The sequence below is a fragment of the Vulpes vulpes genome, chromosome 5 (assembly GCF_048418805.1).
Source record: "Vulpes vulpes isolate BD-2025 chromosome 5, VulVul3, whole genome shotgun sequence".
NCBI classification, from domain to species: domain Eukaryota; kingdom Metazoa; phylum Chordata; class Mammalia; order Carnivora; family Canidae; genus Vulpes; species Vulpes vulpes.
Genome location: NC_132784.1, coordinates 41350912 through 41377938, shown reverse-complemented (window position 1 = coordinate 41377938; position 27027 = coordinate 41350912). Strand labels below are relative to the sequence as shown.

At 44.3% G+C, this 27027-nt stretch overlaps 1 protein-coding gene across 14 annotated transcripts in view; it reads right to left on the bottom strand.

Moving 5' to 3' along the window:
• The window catches only part of NEDD4L (NEDD4 like E3 ubiquitin protein ligase), a 342878-nt gene that overhangs the window by 122077 nt on the left and 193774 nt on the right, over positions 1-27027 (bottom strand). For all 14 annotated transcript variants that reach the window (XM_072757960.1, XM_072757957.1, XM_072757971.1 and 11 more), the window contains one exon: positions 25631-25684. In XM_072757960.1, the coding sequence (XP_072614061.1) occupies positions 25631-25684 (54 nt within the window). The remainder of the gene's footprint in view (positions 1-25630; positions 25685-27027) is intronic.

Here is a 27027-nt window from a genome sequence, read left to right as displayed (position 1 = left end):
AAGCTAGCAGAATATATCAGTGTGTTTCAAACAGCATATAAAGAATCTCAAAATATAAAATATATTTACAGGATATTTTATCATTATACATTTTATATGTGTAAATATATAATATCCACCTCCATAGCTGCTAAAAGTTAAAAACAATAAAAATGAAATTCTGGTGAATGTCTGCAAATCCTTAAAAGCAGGGACCCTGGGTGGCTCAGGTCATGATCCTGGGGTTGTGGGATAGAGTCCCATATCGGGTTCCCCGCAGGGAGCCTGCTTCTCCCTCTAGGTCTCTGCCTCCCTGAGTGTGTCTCTCCTGAACAATGTTAAAAAACAAAACAAAACAAAACAAAACAAAACAACAACAACAACCTTAGAAGCAGCCAAGTCTGAAAACCACAATTTTTTTTAAAGATTTTTATTCATTCTTAATCACCCCATTTATACCCACTTAAGAGCAGGGCAGAAATGCAAATGTAACCAATGACCTGGCCAGCAATTAACACCTAGCAACTACCTACTGGAAAAGGACTAACAGTCACAATTACAAGTCAAGATCCACCACATTAACAAGTAGCTTGGTCAACAACCTTTCTTTTCACTGCACCAGCCTTCCTCTAACCAACCGGACACAGTCCCATCTGGGAGTGTACGGCTCCACCCACGTGCCCCTTCCCACCTCCACCCCCAGCAAGCTAGAACTTGCCTTTCTCTGCTACCTCGGGGATTATTCTAGAATTACCACCCTCTATTTTATTTGTTGCTTATATTTTCAAAGCATTTTTCTTTCCTTTCTACCGAGAGGGCCCCACATGATAAGAGTGTTCAGATCAAAGCCCCCAAGGGCAGAGTGGGCCCAAAGAAGCCAAGGCTAACATACTTCCCCCTTCAAAAGCCAAGTACCCTTTCTTCTCAACAAGTGTTCTCACGGAGACCTGCCATAAATTCCCCCTTCTGACCCGGCTGCATGTCTGGCAAGCGACAGCCTCGGGTAACACAGCCAGCCTGGAGCCTGGCACTGAGAAATAAATACTCTCCAGGGAAAAAACAAAGTCCCTCTACACAGAAATGTTTGATCAACAGCAGGACACGGTCTACGGGATCAAAATGCCTTAGCACGACTGTATCAAAGCTCGTAACCATAGACACCCAACACATTCCAACAATGATACACCCAGGGCCAGCGATGTGTGCACAGTTCAGGCTGACTTCGTTCATGACAGCGTGTGTCCTTCCTTAATGGCTTCAGCTTAAAATCCTTCTCTATTCATCCTAGGGGCAAAAAAACCCCCACAAAACCTTGACATTTTCTAGTAAGCCTATTATCACGAATATAATGAGCCACATCTGTAAAGCACAAGGACGTGTGTATAACGGAGTATGCCACTTACTCCTCGCAGAGACTCTAATGCAGGTGAGGTCATCTCACACATATGGAAGTGGACACTGAAAACTGTAATGGGTCACGGCAGTGGCAGAAAAAGGACCTTAAATCTACTGTTTTATTTAATATACTCCAGGAGACTATTTTTTTTAAACTGTAAACAAAACCTAAACATAAAGTCAGTACTCATTTTCTTCCTATTGACTTGATCAAGGATCTTTAACAGAACATTAGTACAAGAAGTGTGAAAAGAGACCAAAGACTTTAAATCACAAGTTGTTGCTGTTGGCACGGGTCCATCAAGTGCCAGAACAAGGAGGGACAAGATGAGACTCTGTCACCGTTGCCATCAGCTGCCCAGGGGGTGAGTCTAATGAACAGCCAAGGCTGCGATTCCCAGATGCTCAATGTTTTCCTGCCCTCATCCTTCTCCAGATCAAAGACCTGTGATCCATAAGTCCGGGCCAGGTCACAGGTAAGGGGTGTGGCCCCACGGCTGTTGAGGCTGCAGGGACAGGCTGGCCAGCAACAGCCCTCACAGGGTACAGGTGACTTAGGCCATGCTGGGGTACAGGGAGGTGCTGCCACAGCTGCCACACTGTGACTCCCTGGGAACGAAGACGGAGCATCAAACTGCCCAAGGACTGTACACACCTTCACGCTCAGGATGTAGCACTTGCGGTGTATCTTTTCTTTTCAAATTACACAAGAAAATAGGAAATCCTTTGCTTGTCCCCCAGTTTTTTTGGTCTGAAATTGTGTGTGGCAGTGGGGGCAGGGGGACACGTTAATCACATAACATGGAGAACATGTTAGAGTACAGAGGTATGCTTTGCAACTGATATTGTTTGTTGTGATTTTAAACACAATAGCGGATTTTACTTTGGAGCAAATCTGGTTAAATCACATGTTAACAGGAATTGAATTATTATAAAAACTAAATTAACCTCACTTCTTGAGCACCTACTCTATGCAAAGCACTTTTCTAAGTGCTACAGCTACAAAGGCCCATGGGACCCGGTAAATAAAAGTCTATTTGACACTGCAGCCCACTAGCATTGGAGAAGCAAGAGAATGAGGACGATGACCTCTCACATTAAGCCATTCTTTATTATTGGGAAGGAGTCCTTTACTACCCACCTATTAAACCAGATTTGAACAGAGAACTGGGTGCTGGAGCAGGCCTAGGCTAAGCAAGCTTCTCCTCTGCAGCCTCTAAGGATATGATGCATTTCTTGAAACCGTCTTTTCACTCTGAGTTGAATAATTCCATCGCTGGGAGCCAAACACCCACTCTTCCCGCTCAGCGGGGCCCCTGCAGTTGTTTGTCAGCTGTCCACACCAAGTGGATCCCTCAACTATTTGGTGTGCCCATCCTGCACACAGCCACCCTGCTCCAGCTTCCGGGAAAACAGCTGTCCCAGCGCTCCACCGTCCCACACCCCACCACGCTTACCTATGGGAGGTGGCTCTGTTGAATGAGCCAACTTTCAATTCCCCAGGACTGGGTATTAAGGAAATGGATTTTTTCTTCTTTTTTTGGTTATCTGTTGCTAACAATCCAGTCCAAAATTAAGGGCTCACAATAATAACAGCCATTTGTCATTTCTCACGAGTCTGTAGACTGACCGGGCAGCCTGTGGTCTCTCCTGGGACTGTGGTCAGGCATGACTGAGGCTGGCACATCCAAGGCTTCACTCCATCTGTCTGGCATTTTGGTGGGGACGGCTGGAAAGCTGCAACTTCTAGGTGGCTCCCCAGGGCTGCTTTGCCTGGCAGCTGGGTCTGACCAGCACTCATTCCCAAGAGACAAGCAGAGGCTGCCAGCCTGCAAGGGCTACACGGGTGGCACCAGCCCAGCCTCACCGCCACCGCCTTCACTGGGGAGGGGAAATACACTCTGGCCCTTGCTGGGGCAGATCAAGCATCTCTCTGCCTGTCTTCTGGGTTCGCTCTAAGAAGGGTATATGGATATGCACTCTAACTATGGTCTTAGGGCAGGACCTACAATCCACACTGAAGGCCACGCAGCCCACCACTTTGGTCTGAAGTAGAGGACCTTGCCCGTTATCCGAGAGCTCACTGAAGGCGGAACAAGTGCATGTACTCAAACCGTGATGTGGTCACAAAGCCCCATCTAGAGCACCCACGGTCACCAACCACACGGTGCCTGCATATTGGACAAATTAGGTGTGCCCAGAAAATGAACAGCAACCCAACAAAAACAGCTTACAATTCTCTCCCAAATGTTTCAAAAGTGAAGGTGGAGTCTAAGGATGTGGAAAGAAATCTTTATGGCCTCACATGCATTCTTGACTGCACAGCCTTTACCGGATCTCAGAAGAAGCAAAATACATGGCAGAGAATTTTGGAAAGCAAACAAAAAAGTGGGCAGCCCGGGTGGCTCAGCGGTTTAGCGCCTCCCTTCAGCCCAGGGTGTGATCCTGGAGACCCGGGATCGAGTCCCACGTGGGGCTCCCTGCCTGGAGCCTGCTGTTCCCTCTGCCTGTGTCTCTGCCTCTCTCTCTGTGTCCTCTCATGAATAAATAAATAAAATCTTAAAAAAACCCCAAAAACCAAAAAAGTAGCTTCTTACCCTCTGAGAGAGGAATGATGGGAGGAAGCGACCCTCTGTAATCTCAAAGGTAACATGAAATAGGGATTCTTCTTTCCTTCTAGAAATACCAAGGATCGCTACTTTTCTGAATAGCTGATTTTCCAGGTTCCAGAGCAGCAGAGTTAATTCAAGTTATTTTTATCCACCCAGGGGGCCCCCATGTCATTTACAATCAGACAAATGGACAGATTCTGTGCTGTGAATAACCTAGAGATCTAGACTGTTCCTTGAAATCATCCTGGGTCCCGATCTCCTCCCCTCACTGCCTACTCTCACAGCACTGTGAGAGCAATTCTCTTCCCAAAGCAGGACCTCCGTGTCCTGGGGCCTCCTGCCCAACTGCACTTACCCTGGCGTGGCTCCATCTGCACCGCCGGCTCCTGGGTGTACAGTCAGCTCAGGAGGGGTTTGTCGCGAGCACCCTTCTTCAAGTAGGCCTCTATTATTTTTCTCTGTCTCAGCTTCCCGTTTACTTCCTTTGGCATACTTAGGAGAATATGTACTTATTTTACTTATTAGTATCTTTTTACTATTCATGATCATTACACAAGCTAGAACCTAAGCTGCCTCGGAGCAGTGGCCACATCTCTATTCTCATTACTTGCAACTCTAGAACAGTACCTGGAATGCGAAAGGCATTCAGGAGGGTCACTTATCCTGACTGTCAGTGTTTCCAAAGGTAGCAACAGCTGATGAACCACACAACCTCCCTGGACTTAGTTTATTCTTTTTTGTTAAATAGGGGGAGGCCGAATTAAATAGTATTAATTTTCTGCCAGTGTTACCACTGAACTGTAGCCCATTTCACAGCTATTATCTACTGACTCAGGTGGAGGAATGTTATTTAGGTTTACTCTAATCAGTAAAGAGTTAACTAACAGGTTGAATACTGTGACATCTTAACCTAAGTCTGGACAGAAAAGCTATCATCTTCTAGGATGCTTGAAGCATCTTAGAAGTACATCAAGGAAGGTCCAACAGAGGGGAAAAAATCAGAAGTAATGAAGCTTACATATTTTTCATTAAGTTTGGAATTTATCATCCACACCACGGATGATGTCCAATCCTTAACAAACTGCAGTCCTACATTTGAAGTTGTAATTTGCTGACAATCTCATTTCAAGCACATCCAAAATTAGCAACTAATTCTTTACACACACTTTATTAATAGACTCCTGAAATTCAGATTAGAGTGGCACATTCAGTGTGAAGAAGGGAAGATGCACAAAAAGATTTTAATATAATTCTTATCAAACGGTCCATGATTACCAATGGGGGAAACTACTGGATGGCTGCCTACATTTTTATCTTACGCATAAGCAAACTACACCATCAGTAGGTGCAATTATATAACTGTCGATGAGGTTATCGATCCTCAAACACCTGCAAATCTTGATTTATGATTTGGTTTTAAAAAGTTAGAGAGATCTAAAGGGTAACTCTTAAATGATGACAACTCTGCGTGAGTTTAATGAATATCAGAAAGAACTTTTTCAGAAATACATTCAGGGGAAAGGCAGGCATTACCAAAAAAGCAATCTTGGTTTGGCCTTTAAAAAAGAGGAGAAAAAGGATGCCTAGGTGGCTCACGGCATGATCCCGGGGTCCTGGGATCCAGTCCTCCACTGGGCTCCCTGCATGGAGCCTGTTTTTCCCTCTGCCTGTGTCTCTGCCTCTGTCTCTCATGAATAAATAATTTTTTTTTAAAGCGAATACACCACTGAAGTCTTCAAAGTCCTCTTAACTTTAGTCGTGAAAATAAAAGTTGCTGACACCTGTTAGTCTAACGAATCATAAAATCTTTTTAACGAATGCTTTTTATTGATGTTTTTTTCCATGGTTCTCACATTCAGCACAGTAGAAAATTTATTAACCCTCAAGGAGAGGGACAAAATCCAGATAGCCTTTAAGAAACGAAGATAAACTGAAAATGTGTTTGCCAGTAGAAATTCAGCTGATAGGCAGTGAACCGATCCAATCTCTAAACATCTGTGAAGAATTTACATCATCTCCTTTGGAGAGAACAATAAAGACAGCTAAGATTTATTAAGTACTAATATGTGCCAGGAACTATGCTACAGCTGGCACAGATTATCCCGCTGAATGTTTAAACTTAAATCTTACAATAACCTATCTGATTCCGGACGTGCTCCGAGAGGACAAAGAGGAGTGTTAACAGGCAAAGGGATGTGGGGGAGGAAGAAAAACAGATCGCAGGCACTCAATTCAAAGAGCATGACTCAAATCCCTACCCTCAGCCTATTTATTCTTCCCTCATAAACAGTCCTACCAAGCACACCCAGACACCTTCTGTGTCCTCGGCAGATAAGAAGCAGCCAATGAGGTGAGGGAGGTGGGCCAAGTGCAGTGACACCCCCAAGAAGTGGTCACTGCAAGCTCCTCTCACAGATCGCGGGTGTCCTGAGAACTGTCATGATGAAGAAAAGTGGATTATATACCTCATCAAACCCAAATGGCATCATTAAAAAGTACTTATTTACATAAAGACGACCAGATTATATAATAATCCATGGCTCAGAGGGTTAACGGTGAGTCCAAAAAAAAAGCTTACTGATGTAGGTTCCAAGTGTTGTCCTTACGAAGGTCTGAAGGAGAGCAGAGGAGGGTGAATGCTCTTTGGGCAGTTCATTTGCAAAAGACTCCCGATGGCCAAGACTGAGCAACAGTTAATCGTCTCCTGTGCTGGGGGAGTGGGAAGACCAGCGGTTTGGGCGTCAGGCCACCTGATAGCCAACTTCCACTACCACCTTCCTGGGTGTGTGCCCTTGGACAAGACACCAAACTTTCCTGTTTAAAAAACGAGATACTGGCCCACGTGACCTTTAAGGTCCTGTGCATTTTTAATACTTTGCTTTAAATATTATAAAGGAGAGACCACCTATTACCAGACCGCCTACTGCCACTTCTCTACAACTCATGAACCTCGGACGACTGGTCAACACTTTTAAGAAAGGGAGTTTTCAAGTGACACAAAATTGCATGCAGTCAGTATTTACAGAAGGAAGATACTTTAGCTACCTGGAGAAAAGTGGTGTTTGCACGTAAGATAGAACAGGAGAGACCGGTCTTGCCAGTCTAGAATTAGAATCCCACTTTCACTTACTTCTTGCATTTGGAAATGGAGAAGAAAATTATCCCTTTCATTCTAAGCTATTTTGGGAGATAAGCTTTTTTTCCATATACATTTGCAAATATTCAGCTGGAACATTCTATTGTTCTTAATGCACAGGTGGTATTGTACAGCCTCATTTGAAAGGAAACTTATTTTGTGGATTGGGGCTGGAGGTGAAAATGCATGCACTGGGTCAGCACTGCCACCAAGGTTTTAATTAAGAACATCAAGATTTAGGTTCTTACTAGCATGAATCTTTTAGACTAGTTATTCTCACCCCCCGACTACACGTCAGCATCACCCAGGTACAGTGGCCTCCCCAACCACTGCCCTCCCATCAATAAAACCGCACATGGCCACAGGATTCTTTGATGAGCTGGATGATGAGAATCAGTGAAATTCTTTTTATCCAGTCTGCATTACCCTTGGCAGATTCTATCCTGCTAAGGGTCAACCTATTAACAGGCAGAAACAGCAATAAATTAAAATAAAATTAAAAACCTGATGGCCAGTGGCTTGCACTGGGCAGAAGGTCAATAATTCTTTCTGCTGTACTGAACCATTTACACATCATTCTGAATGCACAGTGGGCCATGAAAGAGAGGCATTCAACAGGCTTGGAAATACTTGCATGATTTTCTGAGAGGAGGAGGATTTTCTGAGACTCAGAAAGCAATGCCCTCCCCTTGTATAGATAAATATGGTTTAATCCCACTCTCGTCCCCAGCACGACCTCCCACTTCCTCCCCCCTTCGCCTTCCCTGCTTCCCCTCCACTTCAGGCAAATCTTCCTGCATCTGTTTTGCTTGGCAACACACACCAGCATTCCAACAGATGCCACCTGGCCACTGAGAGCCGATTGCAACATCCCAGGCCAAACAAGAAACCTGCTCAAAAGGAAAAGCAATCTGTGGGGAGGTTTCTGAGAGCAAAGATCACTGGCATCGCAGGGCTCTGCCGGGTAGGGAGGAGGCCTGGAACCACTTCATGCCCAACCCCCCCCCCCCCCCCCCCCCCGCCTCGTCTGTGACCCTTTTGTGGCCATGAGGTGGTGAGAATGTCCCCACAAGTGTTCTCACTAATGAAACTTTCTGCTCTCTGTGGAATCCTCAGCCTCCCCCGCCCCCAAACCCAGAGCCTCTGCCCAGGGCCTCAGTTGGTCAGTTCAGAGCAACGAGGATATACATTGGCTGTGGCTACAGGGCTTCAGGACAAAGCATGACGCCTGGCATTTCCCTTTATTCTCAACCACATTATACAGGAAATTTTCAGGAGCTGAGACCAACAAGCATCTATTTCCTTAACTTAAAAGTTCTCTCTCCCCATCTCACATCCTCTCCGTGAACTGAGATCGTGTGGGTCTGCTTCACGTCCTCAGCCCATCAGGCAAACAACGATGAGCCGGAGAGCAAAAACAGGGACTTTGGAAATGGGAAACCAGATGGATAAACCCCTGCTCCTGGACAACACTTTGGAAGGGGCTGCCTCTCTCCGGGGGTGAGCCCCGCGGGATAAATGAGCTATTTTAAAAGCCGAGGATCTGCTTTGTAGCCCACACATTATTCATCAATGGACAATATGCCTTATAATAAATGCAATCTGCAAATCAGAAGCAGACTCCCTGGTGCAAAACTGCAAAAATAAATCCGCCCACGTCCTGGCATGACACAGGCAGCAGAAAGCATCTTGAAATAACACTCGCTTAAGGAGAATAAAAGCTTCCCATTTTCTCGGCACTGCAACGTGAAAATGACAGTCTAAGTATGAAGGCTTGACAGCCTAAGCGCTGAGGTTAGACGAACTCCTGAGAAAGTGAGGGCTGCCCCAGTGTCCGGAAGAACAGACCTACGGAGGGGGCACAGCACGTGGGCCAGCCAGCTCTGGCACCTCCGGGCGACACGCCACACCAAGCGGCCTGCAGCCTGGGGACAGGAGCCGGGTGGCCGGTCTATGAAGACGGAGTCGGGGTCCCATCACTCTGCTGCTCAAAGCCTTCCTCACAGCCCTCCACGACCTGTCCACCCCCCTCACCATTGTGCCTTGACATCCCTGCAGCTCAGCCCCGTGGGCCCCTGTCCTGGCCTCATGCTCCTCCTTAAAAAAATAAAAATAAAGCCTAAAATAAAATGTAAAGGCTGTGCTCTGCACCCACCTTCCCTGCTAAATCTCCATGGAACTGATCTGGATTTTTTTTACTTATTTTGCTCTCTCCACACTATCAGAATGTAAGCTGCATGAGGGCAAAGGGTTTTGGAGTTTGTTCCTTGCTGTATACCTAGAACTTAGAATGCTGTCTGGCACGCAGCAAGTACCCACTGAATTCACTGCATAAACCTTTATCATCTCATCTACTAGCAACCTCACAAATTATTTTTACCAGTCTCCAGGCAGCCCAACGGAGGAGTTCCACCCATCTGTTCTAATAGCCAAAAAAAAAAAAAAAAAGGTTTCATCTATGAGAAACAGGGAGCCTTAGAAAAGTGTAAATGACTATTATGCTTCCATGAGTCAGAAACACAAGACCATCTCCTTCACCCCAACACCGATTCTAAACAAAGGCATTGAAGTTAAGATCACCATCATCTAGAACCCTGCAGGTTTTCTCTGTCCTATTACCAGGATAAGGACATGAAGTGCAAAACTGCACTGACTTCATTAGGCACTTCAGGCTAGGGTTATCCTTCAATGCAAAGGTCATGCCAACTGGGGGAGATTTTTTTTCTAGCCTCTGCTTTAAAGAAACCACAGAAAACCCGTTCCCAAAAATTTCCTAATAAGTATTTGCGCGCATGCGAGAGAGAAGATCCTAAGCTTTTTTTTTTTTTTCCTTCTGGATTAAGACACGGACCCAGGACCTTTGATCTCAAAGATGAATACTTTTGCTTCCTTCCAGACCCCATCCACAAGCTATCTTGTCCATCAGTCACATCTACCTTTGGCTCCAGAGGGTCACAGAATGAACAGCCTTTACAGGATTTCTGCTGTGTCATGGTCCCCAGATCGATCGATCGATCGATCTATCTATCTATCTATCATCTATCTATATCTCCAATCTATCTATCTATCTATCTATCTAGCTAGCTAGCTAGCTAGCTAGCTATCATCTATCTATATCTCCAATCTAAACATATGGCCCCTTCCAGGGTCCCCCAGATGAAGCCAATGATGGTTTTTTTTGTTCCTCGACTTTTCTCGGTGTTTTTGTTTTAGGTCAGAAGCTGACAGGGGTAAAACGAGAAAGGGAATGAGCCATCCTGATATGACCTCCATCACTGTGTCCTTGATTTGTGTGATTCTCCTTTTCTCATCAAAAGGATCAGCTTCTTAAGGACAAACACAGTTCCCTATAACCCCCAAACCCTAGGCATTCTTCACAAGTTTAAAATGTGTGCAAAGTAAAGCATCTCTCTGCCAAGACACAGAACACATCACTCGTTCAGCGAGCCCCCTAGAGACACAAGTCTCAGCTCCTTACGAAGTGTCTCTGATTCTAATGAATGATGCCAGCATTACCTCTTATGGCAACAGGTCTTCATTTGAAGGGATGTGGATTTTAGGCTCCTTGATTTTCAAACATGAAATATAGGCCACTTTCTCTGTAAACTGCCAAGTAAGCTCCAAGTGGCAATCTAAACTTGGGGGTATTAATCCAACTAGAATCGGAACATTTTAGAGTACCTAATTATGTTAACTTCAGGAAGCCTCTTCTTATGAGATTAGCTTGCAGGAGCAAAAAATAATGACATACACAACTCAATTTAGCTATTTCCTATAGGTATGGGCTGAAAAGAAAATTTCACATTTTAAAATTCTGGCGACAAATGTACTCAAGGAGGGATTAAAGGAGCATTCATTTTCTGAAAGGTCTAATGGCTGAGACCTGAATGCAAATGCACAACCACCAAATTATTTTAACAGTAGCCAGTAATCTTAAAAGCCCTTCTTTCCATCCATCTGTTCTTTGTAAAGGATACAGAAAGCAAACTACTGAAAAAGCAGAAAATAGAAACATCTCTTTATAGAGGCTTCTGTTTAGGTTCATGATTTCCTCTCGATTAACTCCAATATTTCAACACACAAATTTCAGTACCTAGAACCTGCCTTATCATTTTTAAACGCCTAGACATACGACAATCATTCTAAAGTCATGTGCATGAACACCACCAATGTGAGTGTACTATTTGCAACCACAAAGTCTCCCACTTTTACATTAACCATTTTTATAATGTGAAAGGTACAGAGTGATGCAGCTTGGGGGATGAGCTCTTAGGCCTTTCTCGAACATCCTTCTGTGTGATTCACCTGCACATGCCTACTTCCCAGGGCAGAAGTGGGAAAAACAGGAGAATGGGGGACTTCATTGTTTTCCCGGTATCCACTAGAACTTTTACAAGAGACATTAATCTGTTAGCAAAATTATGTAAGTAGAAGCACAGACACTGAGAAGATATACTGTGAGAGAAAGTCGTATTAATCACTAAGAAAAACATCTGTTGTTTTCCTGAGTTAATATTTCTCATGGTTTAGAAATTTAATACTTGTATATAGCTGAGTCTGTCCATCTTTTCTTGGTGATTCCCCTTTCTGCTTCCAAGGTTAGTAGTGATCTTTCACAGATATGGTTGGTTTCTGCTTTGTTTCTTAAAGATTTATTTTTTCATTCACTTTAGACACAGAGAACGCATGATGGGGGTAGAATCTCAAGCAGACTCCCCACTGAGCAGGGAGCCCAGCGTGCGGCTCCATCTCATGACCCTGAGATCTTGACCTAAATTGAAATCAAGAATCAGGCGCTTAACTGACTGAGCCACCAGGGCACCCTCTGATTTTTTTTTAACTGCTTCTTATTCTATGGCGTGTAACACTTTATATGAAATTATTTATACCTAGATTTAGATAAATCTTGAGCTTTATTTCTTGGTTCAAGTTTTAGATCTAATCAATATTACTAATTTTCTTTTAGTGACCGTATCCACATATAAGTGAATATGGTTAATGTGAATGGTGGAAATGGGGTTATTTTCTGGATTTGTTTTGTTAAATCAAAATGCATATGATATCTAAATGCATATACTATACATAACAGTTCCCATATCATAATGTAGACTACGGATGAGCATTTTCTTATGTTAAAATGTCATTTCGAACAGATAGAAAGTCAGAATAATGCTGACAATATTCATTTCTTCAGCCTTTCTTCAGAATAAATTCTCCAGCACATATACAGACAATTAATAAGAATCAAGCTTACTTATTCCTGTTTGAATTATGACCCTATAATAGATTACATTAAAGGTTACAGGCACCGGTTTAATTTCTGTTACTACTATTCAAGGGCAGGAACTGCCTTGGTATTGCTCTGTCCTCTGCCTGGACCAGGCAGGTTTCTTATAGAACAGCTCTGTGGAAGGCAGGCAGACAGGCAAGGAAGGAGTTCATTCAACTCAACATTTGATGGGAAGGACAAGAATTACTCATGCTGATAACTACACTGCAAAACTCTTCAATGTTTCACATTGAAAAACAATATGTTGACACTTGCTGATCATGGTCAAGGAATTTCCTGGGAAAACAACGGCAAGCACGTCACAGCAGTCACTTCTATCTTCGGTATTCCAAACAAAGCCCCTCCTGCTGTGCCATGTGACAAAGTCTGGTGGTCATCCTTCTAGATCTGGCTCCAATCTTCCTCTCTGTGGCATCGTTCCTGTGCACCATGACCCAGAGCATCCCATCCCATGAGTAAGCAACCTGTTACCCATGGTCTGTGCTGGGTACCAGCACAAGAGTGGGACCTACATGACGCTTCTGCTAGGTGTGCCTCATGTCCACTGTCCTGGCTGTCGCCTAGAAAGCTCTAAGACAACAGGCTTACCAAGCTTTCACATTTCTAACAAGAAGTACAGTATATATACAAGAAGTACACATGTGGTATTATGAAACAATAATCATCTCATACTTCTGAGATAAAAAGAATGTTCTCTGTAATTGCAAAAATAATGCTCAGTTTTCTCATTTTAAACTGAAAGGAACTGGCTGACATTATTCCTAAGAGAACTCACAGCTCTATAAATGTTTATGCATATAAAATTCAAAAATGACTCCTGCATATATTAGCTAGAGAATAATGCCATATTATAAAATATAGGAGCATCTCTTGTTAATATAATTTCAACTGGGGATGCAGGCAGGCCCTCAGGCACACTGTGTTTATATAGAACTATTTTTACTGCTTTGTCCTCTACTACAGTATGGTAATTGGGCACCCTAATAATGCATGCTAATTAGAATGAGCAGAATGTAGAATACTGTACCAGGATTTTTTTTTTAAAAGCATGGTTTCGACTATGGTAAGAAGTTCAATCAGCTTAAATATTAAAACTGCATCAAAGGTTTAGAGTTTTATTACAATTTAGTGTCTTTTTCAAGTGGAAAACACAATCAGTAGGTACGTACTGAACTGATCCCAAGATTAAGGCATTTTCACTCATGAGCAGAATACAAAAGAACCCCAGAGCTAGGCTGTTAGTGTAGCAGTGGTCAAACCAGCCAAACTCCTCAGGAAAGTAAAAAAGGCTTGTTAGTTGTGCAATGTAACTCCTAGCCAGAAGCCCCCTGCTTTGAAGAAGTGCTAAGCTTCTTGGCTGGAGCTTAATATACACATTTCAATATTTCTGCTCCAACTTCACTTTTCTATTCAACTTAAAAAAAACCTGAACCAAAGCAGCTTTTTCCCCTTCCTTCAAGAGTCAAATATCTAAATCTCATTTAGATTCTTTTAAAATATGAGAATTTTAAAAGAATATGAAAATGGGGCACCTGGATGGCTCAGATGGTTAAATGTCTGCCTTCAGTGCAGGTTGTGATCTCTGGGTCTTGGGATCAAGTCCCATGTTGGGCACCCTGCTCAGCAGGAGTCTGCTTCTCCCTCTGCCTCTATCTCTTCCCCTGCTTGTGCTCTGTCTCTCTGTCTCTCTCTCTCAAGTGAATAAATAAAAAATTTTTTAAAAAAATAAAAGAATATGAAAATAAAAATGGTCAAGAAGTACAATTTATTGTGAAGCCTTAAAAAAGTCAAGGAAATAGAGGAGTTATGACATGTGGGTCATTAAATACATTTTAAAGGTCTGTCAGTTCTGGGCTGACCTGTACAGAGTAAGAAAACAAAACTGTGAATCTATCCGACTATTTAGAATCACCAAACACTTAATAGCCTCGTACCGATCCTACCTGCCCCAGCAGCTCCCCCAAGAAAGAGGTAAGCAACATGATGAAAGACCAAAGACCGCAGACTGAAAGTAGACTCCTGAGTTACTGTATGAAGGATATAAAAGCCCCTTGGGGGGCAGGCCTGGTGGCTCAGCGGTTTAGCACCGCCTTCAGCCCAGGGCCTGATCCTGGAGACCTGGGATCGAGTCCCACGTCGGGCTCCCTGAGTGGAGCCTGCTTCTCCCTCTGCCTGTGTCTCTGCATCTCTCTCTCTCTCTCTCTCTCATGAATCAATAAATAAAATCTTTAAAAAAATAAAAATAAAAGCCCCTTGGCTCACTCCTGTCTCTAAAAATTAAGTCATGAAAGAAGGCTATACAAATTTCAGAGGCTCTGAAAGGCAGATCTGCTAGGGGAAATGCTGATCTCTTCTTCTCCATGGGGTAATTCCCTCTCTTTGGGCTTACCCAGTAAGCAAAATATAGCACAATACTCAACACTAAAATAAACACAGAATGGTTTCAAAGAATAGGTAGTTAAGGTAGGCCTTAAAGGAATAGATACAAAGTATCTGAACACTGAGTGTAGGGACCACAGCCAATCTGAAGAAAAGAGGGTCCTTTCCAAGTCAATTTCTAATGTTTTCATTTCAGGACCTCCCCGCTCACATTAAGCACTTTGTCCCAAAGTGTCAGAACAGCCCATGGTTCTAAAATGATCCGGGTATAAAAAGCAGGCTTCTTGAAATTCAATCTCTTTCATCCTCCATACTGAAAGCTCAACTTCCTGTAACGACGTGGTGATGCCTAGAGACCACCGAAGTGTCAACTCAGGACAGCACAAAACCGGCCAGGACATCAACCACTTATTCTCAGGCCACCTGTTTCACTTGTTCTTTTATAGTTCCTCTGTATTCCAGTTCGCCCAAATAAGCTGTTAGCAGAATAAACAAGGTTCAAAAAGGAACATCCACGAGAACATTATCCACCCAGGATGCCTAAGGAATCAAGCTAAAATACTTTCACTAGCCTCCATTTGTCCAGAAAAATCACACACCTCCTGAAATACATTTTATAACTAATATTTTCAACACTCTATCCCTTTAGGCTCTTTTAATCTTTAAACTGGAGCTGGGCATATACGGCAGGATATGGGATATATTGTGCTGCCTGGTATGAATCAAGGCAAGTGGATGATCAAAGACAGGATCCTAACTTCTCAATAATCACTAGATGGACTAAGCTTTCCAAGCTTCTTTCGGCAATTACAGTGGAGAAACTTAAGATATTCTGACATTCACGCATTTGATCAATAGTTTCGACACTGTGAATTTCTTGCTTTTTCCTCATTATTGCAAATGTCTTGGTAGAATCATTAAGAGCTAAGGGGGAAAAAAAGGTCAAAATTTTGGGGGCAGTAATCTAGCTCAGCAATACTATATGCTTAATTATTTTATTAAAAATATGCTTTATCATCTCAAGTTGTACAAATACATTAACATTTAGATTAGCCTCAATCAGTTTTTAAACCAACTATACAGACACCCAACATTTATTAAATTTTAAGATAATTCTTACATGGAGTAAATCTCTGCTGGTTTTGTGAACTTTTATGTGGAGATAACAAATTTCTTATTAACACGTGTTACAAAATTATAGATTAATTTCAACGCCTAGGAACTCCGGCTCCAGGCTCAGCCAAGAGAAGCAGCTGCGGCATCTATGAATACCCTCTAAAAGGCAGTATCTGATAAGGCCAATTCCCAAATACTACCCTAATTTGCAAATCTCACAACGTGGAGATCCTGCACAGATAACATCAGACTGCTGCTCAAAAGCCTCAACCTATGAGCAGGCAGCCTAAACCAATGGAAGCATTACAGAAAAGCAATACGGTATAAACGCAACACCTGAAAAGCCAAAAAAAGCTTTAAAGTTTCAAACTTCAATACAGCAAATACAATTAAAGGTCCTTTTCTACAATGCAGAACTCATGAAAGAATTCAAGTCTTTTCTAAGACCAATTATCACAGGTGGTGTTGGGGATCTGCGATGCTGATTTATCCAACAGCCAAAGACTCGGGACAGATGAGAGGACACCGGAGAGCGTATCAAAGTTAGTTATTAAATATTTCCAGGCATGCCTTAAATCCATGCTGTGCCTAATGCTGATCAAAAACTGATTGTTCCAGTTAACTCAATTAGCTTCCTTGAAGAAGAAAAATTTGTGCAACTATTTGGTTAAGAAGGAAAACCACCCCAACATTAACACAGATCAGGTCCTTCAACATATGCTGCCTCATTTAAACATCACCATAAACCTGGGAGTTGGATGTTTTTATCCTCATTTTTCACTGAAGAATAAGCTCAGAAAAGGTACTTAGCTCTCCCCAGACATGTCAGTAAACTGCCGAGCTGCCTCTGCAGGTCTCCAAAGCTGCCCTCTCTCTCCATTACGCTGCAAAGCACCAACTGGGGGTACCATCTCCAAGATTTTCAGCAAAAATGTCACATCGCTGGAAGCATTTAACTGCCTCTTGGCTACACAGACTTTTAAATTGTGCAAAGATATTTTTTTAAAATTCCCAGTATGCACAAAGTGATATAATATGGCAGTTACATCTAAGGACAGGATCAGTTACCTTCACTGGAAACAGAAAAATACCACTATTTCACACAACAGCAAGGAAGGCTGAGTGAGGCAATGCTTTTGCAATGGGATGTTAGTTTTAAGTGAAATAGATGAAGGCCTTCTTCAAGTGATGACGTACTACAGAGACACTTTTAACAACTCCTATCAGTGTCAACTCTGAGCAAGGCCACATCAAAGCATCCATGGGAATAGTTGAAATTTTGTTGTACAGTATTGGAATATTCTCATACAACCTAATTAGGAGGTTGTTACTATGTTCAAGGGAAAACATGTTTATAAAATCCAATCAGAAATGCAGGGAATGAAAGAAATAGTATCTTTTTGCTTATTCATCACAGTGCTCTTGGTCTGTCTGTAAACAAAAGGTGGTTTATGCATATAATAAAATTAATTATTTCTTAGGGTGAAAAAGTTACTAATGTACTAATGTCAAGGCTTTTCTGTACAGTAAAATCATGATCTCTAAAAGATAGTCACACTAAAATCTTCAAATAAAAATAGTTTGAGTATTCTTTTGTTTTTATAGTAAAATTAATTTTTAATCCCAACAGATGATTACACTACTTTTGCAAAGTGTATGTCCACTGAGAGGACACAGGAAAGTGCAGAGAACCTAGGGACGAAGTAAAGGAGAAACACTCCCTTCCCTATTGATATATGCAGTGGGCAGGAGAAACACTATTTTTGTCCCCACCGGTCCTCCTCCCTCTGTTTATGTTACAAACCGTGTCAGGAAGCAACTGAAGATAGCCCCAGAAACTTTCCAAGCACCCAGCGTAATGTTATATACACAGTGGACCTTACACACTTAATGACATTAAGGGGATCAGAAAATTCAGCTTGTAGAATGTAGAACCTGGCAGTGATTATGCCTGAAACTGTTTTTGAAAGGGGGCACCAATGCTGGGAAACAGGGATCCCACTTCCTCAGAAAGACTCGAATACAGTTAAGCCTTCCACAACCAAACTAAGTCAAAAATGAAGAAAATAAGTCATTCGTTAAAATACCGTTAATAACGCCACAAATGGGGGTGGCCTGGGTGGCTCAGTCAGTTAAGTGTCTGCCTTCGGCTCAGGTCATGACCTCAGGGTCTTGGGATCGAGCCCCACGTGGGCTGCCCCTCTGCTCAGCAGAGAGTCTGCTTCTCCCTCTCTCTCTGCTGCTCCCCGCTTTTGCTCATTCTCTCTCCCGCTCACTCTCTCTCAAACAAGTAATCTTTTTAAAAAGCCACAAATGGAATTCCTCAGTTTTAAGCCCTCTGAAATACGTAACTGGTGATTACAAGAACCAATTCTACTTTACTGAATGGGTGGCACACCAGATGGAGAACCATCAGCACAAGGGGTTGCTACCTATTTCCTCCCCCCAGGAATCTAGCTGGGTAACATTTTCTCAAGTCATGTTATATCTGAGACTTCTTTGTCACAGGATGTTTGGGAGACAGAGACACAGACAAACACTCAACAGGGGAACCTTGAAATAAGGTCTAAGGCGCAGACTATGCGACACGATGCATTTGTAAAAGGCATCCTGAGTGGTTTGCCCAATCAAGAAAGATTTCTGATGTTATTTAAAAACCAGACTGCAACAGATTTTAGTTAATTTTTCACATAAACTAATAATGAAGTTACCCTTCTGACCAAAACAGCAGATATGTGAACCATCAAAAAAGCCTGGTGGCAGCCAGACTGTAGACGCCCCAGTGAATGTTTTCCCTCAAGATAAATAAGGCCAGGGCAGCTGCTGCCTACACTTAACACCCCTGCCTGTATGAAACACGTACAAAGTGTTGAATGGAGCAGACGGTTTTGTTACGTGACTGTTTTTGCTTCTTAAAGAAAAAAGTTTTTGCTTAAAAAAAAAAAAAAAAAAAAGAAAGACAAAGAAAACCCAGCTACTTACCAACCATTTACTAATTTCTGCACATGAACCAAAATACACAGGTATGTAGAAATTCACATGCAAATGACACCTATGAAATTCACACAAGAGAACTTATTTTCAAGCAAGGCTCTTTATTCTAAGACTTTAAATTTTCAAATTGGAAGAAATCTGTTTTCTGCTCCAACCGTCCTTTCAAGTTAGAGTAGTCCTTGTCTCTAAGTACACATGATTTTTGTTTCCTATTTGTTTCCTAATTACATTAGAAATCTCAAGCCAAATGAGACTTTAATTATATAAATCCATCTGTCTTCAACATCTAACTGCAAAATGACTTAAGTGTTTGGTAATATAATGGAATAGTTACCGAAACTTTAGGAATGCATTCTGTTTATCAAACTCCAGCTGGTAGGTGGTGCAAGTTGGGCACCAATTGTGTTGCCCAGTGGAGCCTACCACTGTTGTGATGTATGTTCTTGAGGAGAAGCTTAGAACTATCATAATATCAAAATGTTATTGAAATTTGTACTATTACATAAAAGTTATATCGGTTCGGATCAAGACAAAGCACTCAAACACATTTCCTAACAAAAGGGTCAGAGATAAAAGGATGCACAGAAGAGAAAGAAGAAACATTTACAGAACACTCTAGAAAAGTATCTTATTTGCATTTAGCATCTGATTATACCCTCAAAATGGTGCAAACCACTGATGGAGCAGTGTGATAAAGGTCACTCGAGCAGCCAAAAACAGTTCTCAACACACAGCAATAAAAGATAATGCAATTCCACACTAATACCCAGTCATCCACTTTGAAAAGTCCCAACGTACGGCCAAAAACCCAAACAAAAAGTTCCCTCGATGTCCACGATCATATCCTCAAACTGGTCATCAACTTAATCCAGGGAGGAGAAAATCCATTTCAAAATGTAGGGAGCTTAAACAAGCTCTATCTAAACAGATAGAGCACTCAGGGGCTGGTCATTGCTACGTAAGGGAAAGTTAAGTGATAAAAAACTTTTCATCCCACTATAAACCACAAAAGCTGCAGAGTCATCATTTGCTTGGTGAAATGAGCAGCTGTCTTTCCATGCTCCGTCTCACCCAGAGGGAGAGATGGAGAACACAGGAGAAGTAAAGGCCAAAATCTGTTGCAGGGCGCCTGTTTCCACAGCTGGAGACAGGGCACTTAGCTATTCTATATACAGCCTCCCCGGTGGACATTCAAGTGGCCAGTGTTAAGCTGCACGGCCACCGCAGCCTGACCATTAGCAAGTCCCCAAGCAGGCCTGCCCAGCTCGGGCCCACAAGCCAATCTGCTTCAAAAACACGTTTCTTACTGTCCCACAAGGATGACTACTCTTGTTCACCTTAATGGGACAAACCCCAGAGACCATACATTATGTTAACAAGGGTCAACCCTCCACAGCACAGAGGCCCTTCGGAGGAACTGACCAACCCTACGTGCACTTAACTGTTAAGGAGGCGAGACTCCAGTTCCCGTGATAACCGCCCTTCACGAGAACCAGTTATTTTTAAGCAAAACGTTATCCCGGGCTCTACTTGCAAGCAGCTTTTATGTGCATTTCCAACATGCACACGCTGGGACACCACCGGCACAGACTGATTTCAAGCAAGACATTTTTAAAATTCTTTTATTTCGGAAGGCTTGCGGCGAGGAGGCAGGAGCGGGAGCCAGCTGACTTTTAGGGTCTACAACGCACCGTCCCGGGCGCAGACTAGTTTCACGGGCCTTGCCCCAGACCTGGGCTGCAAATCACGGCCCCGGAGCTCGGCCAGACACCGCGACGGCAGCCCGGGGGAGGGAGGCTCCCAGGAGGGAGGCGGAGGGTGGGTGTCCGGCAGCTGCGGGAGCGGCCCCCGCGCCCCCCGCGCCCCCGCGCCCCCCGCCACCGCGCGCCGACTTACCGGGGCGCCGGCCGGGCCGCCTGCGTCCTCCTCCGCGGGGCCCTGGGGGGCCTCCTCCGGGCCCCGCGTCACGAGAATCCTGAAGTGCTGCTGGCCCGCGTTCTGGTCCTGCCGGATCTTGAAGGTGCAGCCCTGCCCCTGCGGCGCCCGCTCCCCCGAGCTGGCGCGGCCCCGCGGCGGCGTGTCCGGGCGCCCCCGCTCCTCCGTGGGGCTCGCGCGCTCCGCTCGGGGCTGCGTGGGGTGCGAGGTGCTCCGCTCCAGCCGGATGCGCGGGTACCTCACCAGCCGGTCCCCCTTGGTGCCGGTGAAGCCGAAGTTCAAGTCCCCGGGGGGCCCCGGGGCGCCGGGCGGCTGCAGCTGGAAGACGAAGCAGCGCTTGCCGGGGCTTCCAGAAGCATCGGGCACGTGCTGCAGGGACCAGCGCCGGGGCTCGGGCGCCGCCCCGTCGGCCCCGCAGGGCGCGAGCCGCACCTGGCGCACGTCGGCGCTGGAGGCGCGGTGCTGGACGCGCAGCCCCCGGCCGCCCTCGGGGCCCCGCGCGGGCCTGGGCGCCGCGTCCGCGCCGTTGAGCTGCGGGCCGCGCGCGCTGCCGGGGGCCGGGGCCGGGGCCGGGGCCGGGGGCGGGGGCTCGGGCTGGGGCTCGGGCTCGGGCTGCGCGGGCTCGGCGGGCTCCGGGGCGGCGTCCCGGGCCTCGGGGGCCCCGTCGGCCGCCTTGCGCTGCAGCGAGATGCGCACGGACGAGCTGCGCGTGGGGCGCGCGTCGAGCGGGCCGAGCAGCTGCGGGATGAACATGGACGTGCTGCGCTTGAGCGCGCCCACCGCCTCGTGCAGGCCGCGCCCCGCGCCCGGGGCCGCCAGGCCGTGCGGGCTGCTGCGCCGCGGCAGCGTGTGGAAGGCCGCGGCCAGGTCCTCTTCCCCCTCGCGGTCCGGGATCTCGGACTCGGGGGCCGTGTTGCTGCGGCCGGAGCCAAAATGAAACCGAAGCCGATGGGCCATGGTGCCCGGGGGGGCGGGGGGGCGGCGGGCGAGCGGCAAGCGGGGGCCCGGCGCTGCCAGAAGTCAAAAACCGAAGACGCAAACTCCAAGAAAAAGCGTCCCATCTGCCAAACCGTTAGCACTGCGGCACCGAGCGCGACAGATAGCAGAAATAGCCCAAGTGGCGAGCGGCATTCCAGGCATGATTGGATAAGAGCAAGAAGCCCTCATCCGCCCTGGGGCAGAGGGTAGGATGGCCGGGGCCACATGACCGCGGCCTCCCCCTCCAATGCCAGCCTGTGGGCTCTGCAGACTTTCCCCCCGCTCCCTCTCTCGCTCTCATTTTTTTTTTTTTTTTTTTTTAACAGCGAGAGCCTGAAACAGCACCTTCCCAGCTGCTGCTTTTCCATCAGACAGGAGTGGCCCCAGCAGGCAGCTCTCACAGCTGACGAAGGCAGCAAACGCAGTCCAAGCCGTGCTGCTATAAATCTAAAACCGCGTCGGATCCGCCGGACGGGCCTTCCGAACGAGGCAGGGCGCTCGGGCTCTCCAGCCAAGCCCGGGGACCCGGCCCTGGACCCGGCCCTGGACCCAGGAGCGCGCGGCGCATCTCCCCCGGCTCCCCCCAGCACACCCGACGACCACGAGGGAAAAAAGGCCCTGGCTGCAAGAAAACCCTTTCACAAGCATCGGATATTGTTTCTCTGTTATTTATGATATCACCACACTACCACGATGGAATGCAAACTAATAAAAGGTACTATAAATATGATTACACACCCCACAGAATGAGAGTCCCTTTAATGCTAAATAATTAGACCATGATCTACAAGTAGCAAAATAGCTAAGGGGAGGGAGGCCCAGCTTACAACACTGTCAGTTCGCTGTCTGCCCACTACTAGATTTTTCATTTAATAGGGTTGTGTGTGTGTGTGTGTGTGTGTGTGCACGCGTGTATGTGGCAATCTCACTCATAATAGGATTGTCAGACATGGAAGCAGGAGAAAAAAGGAGCCCAGCTGGAGAAAACATTCTCTCCTATATGCCAGACAGGGGGAAAAAAAAATACACCACCACACCCCCCACCCTTCCCCATCCCGACCCAAAAAGGAAGGAAAACTGAGGAAGGGTGTGAATGTGGTTTTTGTAGTGAGTTAACTTAAATACCATACAGAAACAAGGCTGCCCAGAGCTGACAGTTTTCCAGTGAGAAGTCAGCAATATTATCACGAGCATGGAATCTTACCATTTCTCTGAAGGGCCAAAAAGGACCCAAGTAATAAAGGTCCAACGTTCCAAAAACTGTCATCAGATTTGTTGTCGACTTGGATATATTCTGTGTGTTTCAAGCTTTCTATTTTCCATGATCCAGAAACATCAGTTATTTAACAAAGAAGCTTATTTAGGAGGGAGTAAAAAAAAAAAAAAATTGGGAGGGGGGGCAACATTAAGCTGTAAAGAGTGACAAAAAGTTTATTTTAAAATCCACAAAGCATGACTTTGTCAACAGCTCTAGAATTGAGGGTGTGGAGGATTAACCCTGTGTTTACATACGTGCAAACCTGTTTTCCAAAGGCATGTGCTTTAAATGCCAAAACTGATCTCCACAGGAGGAATGGAAGCTAGTCTGTTGAAATGCTCAAACTGCCAAGTACCAATACAGTCATGTATTGATTTAGCTGGATTAAGAGCCAATGAAGAAACAAATACCACCACTAGCATTCGGTGCAGAGTAAAAAAAAAAAAAAAAAAGGTGCACAAAACACAACCAACCACAAACCCCAACCAAAAAACCCACTGTAAATAGCCTGGGGGCAAACATAGGTATTAGTATCATAAAACATAATTTTTCAGATCAAGTGTGTATTCACACATGATTTCTTAGAGCTCTGCATTCAAAGGCCTTCTTGGGTTTGGAAGTCTAGTTTAGGTTCCATGGTAAGGTCACCTCAACAGCAGTCATTGTCTTAGTAATGGAAATGGGAAACAAATATTTACAGCAAATTTCTCTTAGGAAAAATAAAACTAAATAACGAATGAGAACACATCTGACAAGAGGCAATTTTCCCTCAAATGGGACCCTTTCTTTACCTCGGAGAAGTGTTGTTATACTTGCTACATGAGAGAATAAGGACTAGTCTGTGGATGTATCTATGTCTTCAGGGACTGGCTTCTATACTCAACACTGCCTGATTGGGTATTTGCTAGATAAGAGATGGAGTGCTAAGAACTGCACCCTCATCAGAATCTCTCATTCAATTAAACAAGAAAATAACTTCATATACACAGCAAAAGTAATCTAGTTATTTGGTACTACTAATGGTCACCCAAGATACAAAACGTTGAGTTCAACATGAAGCCACCAAGATCCCGTGTATTTTAATAGACAAAGCATCAATACAGTAGGCCAGAACCTGTTGGCTTTCCAATTTGGAGAGTGACACCAAACACAGGAGATTAACTATATTCCCGAGTTCCACTGGCCTGAGGACTCAGGAGAACAGCAGATTATACCAGGGTGCTACCACCGGCTGATGTGTTTAAATTATGCAAAGGCTCTAGACCTCACTTGTCTTATGTGCAAGGATGGGGAGTTACAGGAGTTGTATTATAAGGCTCCTCCTAAAATATTCTATTAAGTTTAATCTACTCAAAAACTTAGAAGAGTTTCAGCTGAAATCAGCAGCAAGAAGGGTTCACTAGAACACTTGTTTGTTTCAAGATTTTATTTAAATTCTAGTTAGTTAACACAGAGGATAAACATTAGTTTCAGGTTTAGAATTTAGTGATTCATCACTTATATATAACACCCGGTGCTCATCACAACAGGTACCCTCCTTAAAACGTCCACCACCCATCTAGCCCATCTGCCACCTACCTCCCCCTCCATAACCTTCAGTCTGTTCTCTATTAATCAATAGTCTATTTTATAGTTTGCCTCCCGCCCCGACTCTATTCTAATAAGAACACATCTTTTAACCAAGAAATATACACAAGTTTCATGGAAAGTAAATCTGGGTCCAACTAACAACAGACTACAGGGAGTTATGATTCCACTTCTTAGAGTTCCTAAAAGGCTTACCCAGAATGTAATAATGGATTCACATTCATAGCTGGAACACTTGGTTTGTGGGTACCTGATGAATACACTCTAGTTAGTTGCTTCTGCCAAAATGCTTTAAGCTAGATTTGATGCTGAAATTCCATCTTTAAAATGAAATCTTACATATATATATATTATACAGATAGATGGCTATGTAACATGTCCACATCTTACGTATCAACGTACATATAAAACGTTTGTATGAGTTTTCTGACTCAGGCATACCTTTGTTCTTTAAAGGTACTTTCCATGAATCTCCCTTGAGAAAGTACCACTTTTAAAATACAGCTTAATTTTGCCTGCTAAATATAGATTCACTTTTTTCTATATGCTGTTAATTAGATTTTGGTTTTCCCAAAGAGAATCACCACAGATTCACTACTGACTGGGTAGTGTAGTCTGACTTACATTTAAGGTTTGTTTACATGAGTAATGGCCTCTTTACAGGTTTGCCTACCATTGCGTATTCCCAACATAAGAGCACAGGCATATAGTTTGATGTATCACTAATGTGATCTTCACTAATATTGACTCTGATGAAAACATACACATATACAAATAAATTTTCTGTCCTAGCCATAAAATAGTATTTGTTAGAATCATGAAATAGTAATAGGACAAAGAGTCTTTGGGGGGATGGGGAGGCATATGTACTGCCAGAAGTACAAGACAGATAGCAGAGGTCCAGAAGATGCAGCTTTCAAATTCAGTTTTTAAAAAATGAAATCAAAAATCAAGAACTAGGGCCCACTTACCAATCTGTTTTCATCAAATACTTCAAACAGGAGTCTGTGATTAGATGGGTTTACCTATAAAGGGGACAAAAACAGTATTTTCAAAAATGGGCAGAAATGATGCAAAGGATAAAAGACATACAATGAAATGCTTTATAATGCACCCAGATCATTTTGTAATCTAAATAACTAACCTACTCTCCTGGAAAGCCTGTGTCTATAAACCATTTTATATTACAGATTTCTAGATTATCTGAAGCCTAATATTTAGGCACCTCAGAAGAAGAAAACGCTTTGGCTACAAAGAGAAAATTTTAAATAGTTTTAGAGAGTTTCTAAATCTCCCCTACAAGGCATGGAGACCAAGGTGACATCTTCACAAAGGTCTATGCCTGAGGAAATCTCTTAGGCCCATAGTGACAATGAGAATAGCAGTGACAAAAAGGAAGAAAATAGTAAAAGGACCTATTTACTATTGCATGCTGATTTGGGAGCACTACCTCCTTATTAAATATCAAAACACATGACCTCATTTCATCCTGACAGCAACCTATAGTGTGTAACTGTTCCTCCAATTTTGCAAATGAGGAATTGAGACGATGAGGGTGAAGGAACCTGCCCTGGAGCCCAGGGGTACTATGCGGGGCAACCAAGACCCCCCAACCAGGTCTCACCTGCTGGTCTCTAGAGCCCGCACTTTGAAATTAGAACAAGGAAATAAAAGATATCTCCACTTCCAGCAACCGTGAGGTCAGTGTGTTTTTGCTTCTTTCTGTCTCTTTACTAATACCTCACCAAAATGGCAAGAATCATCATTCAGGCTCAATTATCACTTATTAAGTACCAAACACTTGGGATACATGGTAGTAGGCTTTCTGATTTACATCATTGCATGTAAGTCCTGAAACACCCCTATCAAGAGAGGACTCCTCTCTCCTGAGTGATTGGCTATCTTCAGGCGGAGCTCCAGGGTCATGGAAGCTGTATGTGGTAGAGCCAGAAATGGGACTCAGGCCTACTGCTACTAAGTCTGGGCTGCTTCACCACGGAAAGTAGAACAAAATAAAGTTTGACAGTACATCATGGAGCAAGTCCTGGGTTTCTTGCCCCTTGGCCTGCCCTCAGTGTAGTGATAGAGCAAGCAGATGGACAGGGGTTTTAAATCCGTCTGGAAGCTCTGCCAACGTTGGGCTGACCAATGCATCCATCTGGAAGCTCTGTGAACGTTGGGCTGACCAATGCACCCATCCACAGAGGCTCTGGCAGGAGCGGCACACAGTAGGCACTCAATAGAGATTTGTGGGAAGAATAAAACAAAGCCCCCCATCCTTTTTTTTAAAGCTGAAGAAAATAGAGCTTTTTACAAACTTTTAGAGCCAAGATGAGTTGACTAATTCTTAGATGTACTAAGATTTACA